Source organism: Helianthus annuus, chromosome 7 (assembly GCF_002127325.2).
Source record: "Helianthus annuus cultivar XRQ/B chromosome 7, HanXRQr2.0-SUNRISE, whole genome shotgun sequence".
In the NCBI taxonomy this organism is placed as follows: domain Eukaryota; kingdom Viridiplantae; phylum Streptophyta; class Magnoliopsida; order Asterales; family Asteraceae; genus Helianthus; species Helianthus annuus.
Genome location: NC_035439.2, coordinates 71,931,053 through 71,941,456, shown reverse-complemented (window position 1 = coordinate 71,941,456; position 10,404 = coordinate 71,931,053). Strand labels below are relative to the sequence as shown.

The window sequence follows — 10,404 nt, the reverse complement described above, 5'->3', positions numbered from 1 at the left end:
CAAAACTTAGAGACTAAAATGTCAATTTACTCAAAATATTTTGTTTTCTTTTTTAAATTATATTAAATAAATGGGTAAAAAGACTAAAATGCCCTTGTGTAATCTGATTTAACAAAAAAATCTAACTGTGTTAGGACTAAATGACATAACGTGCAGGATTTTAAAACGTTAAGAACAAAACCAGTCAATTTTGAAGTCAAATGACACCGCCGGCAATCTGGTACATGTACAAAACTCTAAAACTTGTAATTTACTCAGATAAAAACTAGTTAACAAATGTGCTACCATTCTCTATTAATATACCTTGCCTAAACCTGTGAAAATAATGAGTCAACATTCGCAGAATCAATTTTCCAGTTGTGATAAGAGAACCTTTTATAAGCCCATGAGCTACAACAAATAAATCACATAACTGGGCCCGAAAAGCTACAAAAAAAAAAAAAAGATTATGCGTCCTCAAACCTATATCGTAAAACCCTTCCATGAAACAAAAGTACATGAACATTTCTATAACTAGTAACTAGTATAGTTTTCTCTTCTATAACAAATGAAAGAACAAGAGGCACTACTAAAACTCATATTATCAAATTTGATGACTAATTTAGACAGCCAAAATGAGAGAATATAGCCTCGTCATCTTGCGAACGAACCTTGTTGACAGATGCAGTTTCTGATGCTAATGAGCTGAGAAACATACAAATCTATGCAGAAATTAAGTGCCTGAAGAGGTAATTATCTTTTTAATGATGATTGGATCCCTGTTTGGTTTGAGCAAACGCAAGAACAGTCGGGTTTGCTCAACTGCCTCTGGACAATCCGCTTGTCCCGGTTGATCATAAGTTTAATAAGCGGAAGTTTTAAAGAAACTTGGCGCCAAATCTCTTTTACGGCTCCATCTGGATTATCATATTCAAAGTAGTGCTGCACCTATTCACATGATAAGATTCACCACCATCAGATCATGAATATAATACATATGCATTAGTGCATATTCCAAAAAATGGACAAAATATAAACAACAAAGGTTAAACGACCAGTTCCAAGTTCCAAATCTTCGACCGAACTGTTATGTCGCCAAAAAACGAACCGTGATCCGAAATGTATGAATCTCGAACCGACCAACTTGCTTTGGTTTTGGCAGTTTGATCGGTTGCAGCGGGTTTATGAACACCCCTACTGTTATATACAAACAGATCATCACAAAACCTTATTTGTAAGTTCGTGATAGAATATAGTTATCGATAGCGAATAGCGACAAGGTACCTATATGCTACGTAGCGATAGCGATGAAATAGTGCCCGCTATTTCGTGTTTAGCTATAACGTAGTTAAAAATTTGAGAAATAAAAAATAGCTTTTTATAATTTTCATACGTATATATAATGTTAATTTTATACTTTTTATGTATAAATTTATAAACTTAAAGACCAGATGTAAACTACTAAAAATAAAGAGGGTTAAATGTTAAAATACACAACTAACTTTACATTTTTATGTAAATTTTTACAACTTTTAGGTACTAAATGGAAACTGGTAAAAGATGGGGTTAAATGTTAAAATACATTAAGTTTATAAAACCCTAAAGCCTAAAACACGCTAAAAACCCAGCAGCTCTCTTCTTCATCTTCTTCTTCCTGCTTTCCAGCAGAAAGCATCACTGGAATCGAATTTTTCGCCGGAAATCGCCGCCGGAGTCGTTATCTGCTCGCTATATGGTCGATATGCACCTTGTAGCGGAGGTTGGCCGCCACGCCAGCCACGCTATTCGCTATAGCGTCCGCTATGGACGCTATTGATAACTATGTGATAGAAATACTAAATAGAACCTTTTGTGTAACATTTTATCTCTAACGGGTCAAATTGGAATAGTTACTAAAAGAACTTGGAAGGAAAAGAATCAAATTGGCTGAAAGTCGTTTAAAGTATATTTTTAATGCATAAACCTCCTAAACTTTGTATTAAAATCGACTAAATAATTACTGAAATAATACAAGTTTTCTAACCATGTTTTTTTTCTGTTCAACACTAATTATTTGTTTAATAAAATAGATATCGAGGACAAAAAATGTTTTAGGTCAACCCGACTCGTTTCGACATGTACCAAAATTATATGTTTTGACCAGAACCTTTTTTTGTCTCAATTTATATTTTGTTAAAAAATTATAAGTCAATTGGTTGCTATTTTGACCGGAGCCCATATTTTTGTCCAAGATTTCTATTTTATCAAGCATTAATAAGCCAACCCAACCCGTTTCGACATGTACCTAAGATCACATGTTTTAACAAGAACCCATTTTTTGTCCTAGATTTCTGTTTTATTAGACGGTTCTAGGTCAACCCAGCTTGACCCATTTAGACAGTTCTATTTTGACCTGAACCCATTTGCGCATTCAGCCACCTCTGATGAAAATGAATAGACCATGAAAACCGAAAAGAGGTTCCATTAACACAAGAATAGCAAGTACCTTTTTCAGCTCGGTTTGAAACTCCAAAATCCGCTCTTTCTTTACTCCCCTTAGCAATTTAGCCAAGTATCCTGGCTTTAGAGCTGACTCGGTGTCTACAAAAACAGCAATTTTCCTGTAGTCTATGACATCTTCAAAAGGAAGCTCGATATAGTCACTGATTATAACAGGAACACACAAGCTAACAATGGCATCAAAAAGGCGACATGCAGAAGGCGTATCGCCAGCTGGATGTAAACAGAACTTTGAAGTATGCATCCCTTGTGTAGCCATTCTCCTACTTTCCCTTGACTGAGAACCATGCTTTATAAAAACATCGTTTTCATCCTCCAGTAACTGAAACAGCAAATCACGAATTCTTCCTCCCTGAAATGTAATGCCAACCCGTTATAAAGTGCCAGCTATTGTAACAAAACTGACAACATATTCCTCGGATTGGGATGACACATAATAAATAAACGCCATTCATGTCAACCATTGCCTAGAAATACCTATTCACCAAACCGATGGGTATGCATTGAATGCACACATTTACTCTCTTCTCATTACTCTCTCACCCCCCAAATACTTATCCTCACGTCAGAGTCGGACACCGTAATCTCTTTGCGGCAAACACATATTAGTATCATCTAGACATTTGACACAATGTAGAGCAAGTGCTTGAGAGATGTATTGAATGCTACATGAATATATGACAACACAGGTGAGGTTGTACACCGACAGGCAATACAATTATATCCATACCATCTAAGAGAGAAACATTACTCATTCAAATAACGCATGAACTAGTAAAAGCCATCAATGTAAATCATTGCCTATAAAAACCTCTTTACCAACCAACGGGTATGCGTATATGCAGACATTTACTCTAATATTGCTCAAGCACTCTCATTAACAATGTTCTTTGTTTTCAAGACCACGCTCTCACCATCACACAACATTGCAGGTGAATATTGTTGCAGCATATTTGGTTGCAACTTATTCACGATAACCATAACCTAAAGGTCTATCGTTCCAAACCCACAAATTTGTATTGTCTAATGAATTCTAAGATTGTGTCACTCACTTGGGAGCAATTTCCTATACTAAGCAAAAAGAGCCATTTCCAATTAAGTTGATGATACGAAAACCAGAAAAGAGAAACATAAACCGTTTACTTCAAGATCTCATGAACTTGGTTTTAAAATGCGCGATGCGCTGCGATGCGTTTTGGCTCCAATACCCGATGCGTGATGCGCAATGCGTGATGCTCGTGCATCACGTATACAATGCGTTTGTTATTAAAAAATCACTAAATTATAATTATACTTAACAATTTTTAAATCGATGATGCTTAAACATAAAACCATCCTTCTAACACATTTTTAAAGAATACTTAAAGTTAAACATAAAAAGTTAAAAACATACCAAACCAACTCAATATGTAACAATTAAGCTTTATAATAATTAAAGAAAACAAATAAAGAACAAAATGAAAATCGGCAAAAAGGATGAGATGGGGAAACAAAGAAAATGAAAAAGAAAAAAAGTTAACTTCCTTGACTGTTGTTCACAGTTTCACTGCTGCAGAAAAAGTAAAGTTTACTTACTGCAACACACTAATTATCAGCCAATTAAAGAGGGACACATCATTCTATAATCTATTTACTTCAAAATCAGATCTAAGTCTCTCACCCTCTTTCTTTCTTCTCTTTTTCTTTCTTTCTTACATTCTCAACGAAAGACTTCATGAAACCTGCAACTAAAACACTCCCTAATGTTTCAAAACAGCAAAAATCTTACTTGCAAGTCGAAAATCCAACCCTGTTCATATTGCAAGCAACAGAACGCATCATGCGAAGGGTCGCATCATGCGATTTTGCCGCATCAATCTCGCATCAGGGAGTCTTAGCGCATCGCTACACTTGATGCGCTTTCAGCATCGCATCATGCGCATCACGCATGATGCGCGCATTTTAAAACCAAGCTCATGAAAAATCTCCAAGTCGTCATCATCATCATCATACTCAGTAAATCCCACCAATAGCAAAGCAAAGGTAGGGTCTGAGGAGGGTAAGGTGTAGACAGCCTTACCTCTACCCCGTAGGAATAGAGAGGCTGCTTCCAGTGAGACCCCCGGCTCGATAGTAGTTTTGCATCAAGCCTTGGACATAAGGCACATAACACTCAGCAATCAGGACAAAGACCGATCAGTGCATGTACCCTTTTGTCTTTCAGCTATCAACGCCACCACATGATGCATGATTAACCGTCCTCAGCTTTTAGCGTTATTTTCACGAAATTAGTAAAATAACGTTAAAATTAGTGCACTTTCACTTTTGCCCCCCCCCCCCCCCCCCCCGATGGCCCACACATATATACATTATCTCCAAGTAAAAGTGTCAATTGACCATGCATGTAGCACCAATAAATTTGTACACAAACTTGTTGAGGCAAGTATGAAGATAATGCTAATGGTAAAGTAGTACTACTTATTGTACATCTACATTTACAATTTCAAACTCGGCTGATAATTACACCTAAACTACGCATTGCTATGCAATAACAAATTAAACAAAACATAAATCAACCCATACCTCCTTTCGATACCGATTCCCCATAAAAAACATCAACCACTTCCTATTCTCCACACCCGTATCCCCCTTATATGCATTAATCCTATGCGAATACGGCAACACCACATCCTTAACCAACGACGCTTGATCGGAACCCAACCTCCCAAAATCCGAAACAAGCAACACCGCATTCTTAACCCGATCAATAACCTTATACAACGCATTCGGATCCTGACAAATAAACACATGATCCCTCCCATTATTCCTCTTCCAATAAAACTGTTCCTCCAACCACATAACCAACTCCTCCTGTGTCTCCTCATCACTATACCCCTCTTTTGGCGCAACCCCATTGCGAACCGGGTTCGCCACCAAACTCAACGACGAAAAAAACGGCACATAGAACAAATCAGCCTGACCCGGATCCGAAACCCTGGTCACATCCGACCCGGATCTTTTTGTATTATTCAGATCACAAAACAAGTGCCATTCAGCTGCGTGTTGATTACCGGGGTATTTGAGGGTTGTGACGTCATCAAACCCCTTGGCACCTCGAGAAATTTCGTAGCTTTCGATGACGCCATAGGTGAATCTTGATGGGAGATTGTACATGTAGATTTTGACGGATTGTTGTGGGGTTTGAAGGGTGGTTTGTGGGTGCAGATGGGTGTGTGGATTGGGGTGAATTGGGGTGTGAAAAAGGGTGTAGAAAGCGAAGAGGAAGAGGAGTGTGGCTAGGGTTAGTTTGAAGATTGATCGTCTGCCCATTTTGGTTAGGGTTTGGTCGGATTTGTGGGGATCGAAAGAGGATGATGAGGAAGATGATGGGTTTGGTCTGGGTTTGATGGGTCTTTGATTGATCATGACTGATTCAGCTTGGTGGTGATGACAATGTAAGTATGTAACGTTTCTTTGTGGCAATCGCATATTTGATAACCTATGTTTTAATGATATTTTTGTATTTTAAGTACGGATCGTTTTTGAGCTACTTCAGATTAACTTGTTAAAAACTTGAATACGGTTAATTTTAAAAGAGCTCGAGCTCTTATTGAGGCTTGTTTAACAAAGGTTTTTTTACATGCTTTTCCTTCTTAAGAGAGCTTATTACATATTACCCAATTATTAAAAACAATTACATATTTCCTCTTTTTTTTGAGAAATTACCCATTTACCCTTATCTTATTCCTATAATCCCATCATCTACAACTGATCGTTTCATGTTCCTGCTAAACGCCGACCACATGACAACCGTTACACACCCTTCGCAATTTCACACAATTATTCTCTGGTATTCACAGTTTCAAACAACAACCTTATTCCCACGTCATCGACTATCACGGCGACAAACCCTACACGGGACGCCGATCTTTTCCTTGCACAGTTCAGGACTTCAGGTATGTTGATTTTTTCTCCTCGTTGGCTCATTAGGCACTTATATAATAATTTCAAAAAGCGTTTTCGTGGTGATTTAATCATAAGAAATTTATGGTGAGCTGCAAAGACCTATAGTGTAATCAAGCATGATCGATTATTAAATGAAATTGTCGTAGCATGTAATGATGCACTTACTTATCTTAATGAGAATCATAATAAGATATGGAGTCGTTATAGGTTTGAGGAAATACTAAAGTTTGATTATGTTACTAATAATATTTCGGAGGCATCCAATGCTTGGATAGGTGAGGTGTGTTATCAACTGGTACTTGACCTACGTGATTCCATTAGAGAGACAATTATGGTACGGTTAGACAAGAATAGGAGGCTCTTAAAAAAATGGAAAGGTATCTTAGTACCTAAAACTAAGAGTTAGCTTGACCAAAAAAAAATCAAAGGTTGGTGTAATGTTTCTTTCTTTCTTTTTTACATATATTTCAAATATGTTTTGGGTGAACTTTTTTAATATTTTGAATGTGTTATATAGAATTTGGGTGAGTATGAAATTCGTAGAAGTTGTGACAATCGAGTTGAGGTGAAATACATTGACAACTGTTGGAAGGCTTAACTTTGTGAGAGGAAATGTACTTACCGGGTTTGGCAGGTTAAAGGTGTTTCGTGTATGCATGCATGTGACAACCCGCAATTTCAGGTTGATACTTTAACCTAACCACAGTTAACTTAGACATACATTCATAACACTGCATTTAATTAGGGTTAGTTAAATGAGTCTACTTTGGTAATTCGGGGAATTACCAGAACACACATACAAGTTAACTCTCGAACGTTGGTGACTAACATGAATAATAATTATAAACGGACGATTTATATGAAACTTATGTGCTGCATGACAAATACGTGAATTATATTGTCACACCCCAACCAATGGCGGAAACATCGGGATGAGACGAAGTGTGAAGATTGCTAGAGACATCATAACGCTATTTGTGACAATATTTAAATAATCCCAATTTCATTTCATAACTTCAAATAGTCAACATTACACAAACTCAAATGACAACAAGTTCCAAAGTAATACATAACAACATAAGCAAAATTGATACAACATATTAAACCTAAACGTCTATATGTGTATCTAGGCATCAACGCTACTTCTTTTCATAGCATCGTCATCATCAACCTGTAACATGTTTAAAAATACAATTCAATGCAAAAGCAAAGGCGAGTACACAAGTTTGATACATACATAGCAAAAGATAAGTTTTAAACAATTCCTCATAGCAAGCATGTGATTCAAGATAAACATCTAAACATGGTATGTGTCTAACATATCAAATGTGACACCTGTGTCACTTCAACCATCAAAATGCCAAACCAAGGAAATATTGTATTTCATACTTGGGATTTGTATAAATATGTGTATGCTTTGCACATATCAATTCTTGTTCAATTTCATACTCTACAACGCTTTCTGGAGAATTATACGCAAACTGGTGCATAAACGTACTCAGTTTAATGCGACAAATACTCCGGGAGACCATAATACACTTAACATACCTTAAATAACCTTTACATAACTTAGAAATAAGTTTTGAAGGCATTGGTATGGCAAAAACAAGTTAATTCGCTTACAGGGACTAAACTTGACAAACTGCGAAAGTATGCCAATTTGAACTGTAACGAACATTCCGGAACATGTCCATAAGTTAAACATACCATATATATCCTTTACATAGCTTAGAAATAGGCTTTGAGGGGTTTGGTATGCTAAAACAAACTTTTGGATCATTCAGGGGCTAAAAGTGTCAAAAAGTGCACAAGTTTGCACTTTCGCGCATAACCTACGTTCTGAATACATCCGGACATCCAAAAATTTATGTAAGCATTATAATATTATGCCTTAGTGTTTGGCATGAGAAAAATCCATTCGTCGCGTCATTTGGATCATCTTTCGCGCTTATGCGCATTCCGTCGTAATTAAGCGAACATCGCGATCGTACGGCCAAACGAACCGACATCCGGAATATTTTTGAGCATATTTCAAGTCCCCTACACTTTAACTTCATCTTAGAGCCTTGAAATGAGGTTAACGGGGCTTAAACGTGCCAAAAATGGGCCAAAATACGTGTTTCTGAAGTGCAGGGACCAAAATTGAAAATTTTGGTCTGGGAACCTTAGGCGGGGCGCGTAAGGATTTGCCAAATCCTTAGGCGGGCCGCGTGAACATGTCTGACAGAAGATTTTGCATTTAATGCAGAATCTGGCCTTTCGTTCGATCAAGGGGCGATGCCTTTTCACCCAACGAAGGGCCAAGGGTCAAGTTCACTGAACTTATCCACTTGGACACATGTACGCACGAGATCAAGGCACGATATTCGATAAAACGATCCTAACGGTTCCACTTTTCCTATAAATACCCCCCCCCCCCTTTAGTGTAAAATTCACAAAATCAGATCTTAGAGCTCTAAGTTGAAACCATTGTTTCATACCTGAGCTATTTGGTCTTGATTAGCACTCGGGGACCCTCCGTAAGTCTTCTTTCGCTCTTTTATTCGCTTTTCGAGTCCGAAAGTCAACGTTTTGTTGACTTTCTGCATTGACCAGCTTTTGGTCAATGTGAAGTTCATGGAACTTCATAACGTGAGCGTGATCACGATGGTTATGGTCCATAGTGACCATACCTACTGATTACCACGTTATCTAGGCTCAGTGACGAGTCGTAGTTTCGGCCAAAATGTGCATTCTTGTGTATTTTGTAACCAAACTACTCGTGGGCATCAAAGCCGTTTGTTTTGATGCCAAACCTGTTTCTAAACTTAGTTAAGCATGTTCTAACATGCTTAGCTCGTCACTTTTAGTTTAGTGCTTATATAGGGTCGTAAGGTAAGCGATTTAAACCATCGCTTATACTTTCGAACCCGACCCATTTGGTCGGTCATTAGGACCCGACCAAACACATTAGGTGACCATAGCTATAACCTTCCGAGGTTATACCGTGTGGTCGCAATGTTAGGCGTTCCGAACGCGTTCTACGCGAACGACGCGTAAGGTAGCATAAGCTACCTAAACAGGTCGTAATGGACCGTAAGCACTTAGGATTAGTTTCATTTTAGAATGTAGGCTTTGTTAAACCATATTACACGAGTCTCCATACTCGTTTGGTTTACGAACCCGCGTACTGTCCGATCCTTCCGATTTGGTCCGGTATATTAACATAGCTACCTATTAGGTGCCGTTTGATATCCGGTGATCTTTAGCATTATCTGGTTGTTATACAAGGAACTCAAAGCAATCTCAGGTGAGTACATTGAACCCCTCTTTTACTGTTTTCTGAACTGTTTTGGGGTGAAACATGTGTACCTATCTGTTATTTTCATGATTTGAAAGTATAATTGATTATACATGTTAGTAATTATATTTTGACAAACTAAATGACTATCTATGATTTAAACACTGATTTCTCAAGGACTACAAAAGTAATTGTTGGAATAGTACTTATTTTGTTCACCAGACCGATTGGTAGTATGACATAGCGCTATAGGACTAGACACCCCATTCCTGTTGTCATGGAATGTCTGAAACCAATTTGTTTCTCCATCCAAATAGGGATTTCCTTTGTGGTATCCTTATAGTCTCAAAGGTGTAGTTTGATGCACCAGGTCTGAATGAATTCTTAAATCGCACCTTTAAAGTATAGTTTGATATACTCTCATGTGTGGTGTTGTACAAGAACCAACATATATTTTGTAATCATCCAAAGCATATTTTGATATGTTATTTACAAACCAAGACATAGTTTAATATGTTATTTATCACATCCAAAGCATATTCTGATATGTTACTTACAAAACTAAAGCATAGTTTAATGTGTTATTTATAAATCCAAGGTATACCTGTAATATACTACTGAAAACTATTATTTGAAACAACTAAAGTATATTTAATATACTATCTATCAAACGATTTGGTTTTGGTTAGTGTTTAGATAAC

The 10,404-nt window shown here is 37.3% G+C and overlaps 1 protein-coding gene across 1 annotated transcript; it reads right to left on the bottom strand.

Moving 5' to 3' along the window:
- Nucleotides 1-336: 336 nt before the first annotated feature.
- Nucleotides 337-5,953, bottom strand: LOC110909963 (probable arabinosyltransferase ARAD1). Its single transcript, XM_022154684.2, has 3 exons — nucleotides 5,041-5,953; nucleotides 2,465-2,830; nucleotides 337-927 (listed from the first exon to the last, which is right to left on the bottom strand). The coding sequence occupies exons 1-3, from the start codon at nucleotides 5,944-5,946 to the stop codon at nucleotides 733-735; spliced, it is 1,467 nt and encodes a 488-aa protein (XP_022010376.1). The 5' UTR covers nucleotides 5,947-5,953; the 3' UTR covers nucleotides 337-732.
- Between the last annotated feature and the right edge of the window lie 4,451 nt (nucleotides 5,954-10,404).

Coding starts and splice junctions, on each gene's coding strand:
- LOC110909963 (XM_022154684.2), bottom strand. CDS start 5,946: ATGCGATTGCCACAAAGAAACGTTACATACTTACATTGTCATCACCAC. Junction 2,831..5,040: donor GGAATCGGTATCGAAAGGAG/GTATGGGTTGAT, acceptor ATTACATTTCAG/GGAGGAAGAATTCGTGATTT. Junction 928..2,464: donor TTCAAACCGAGCTGAAAAAG/GTACTTGCTATT, acceptor TCATGTGAATAG/GTGCAGCACTACTTTGAATA.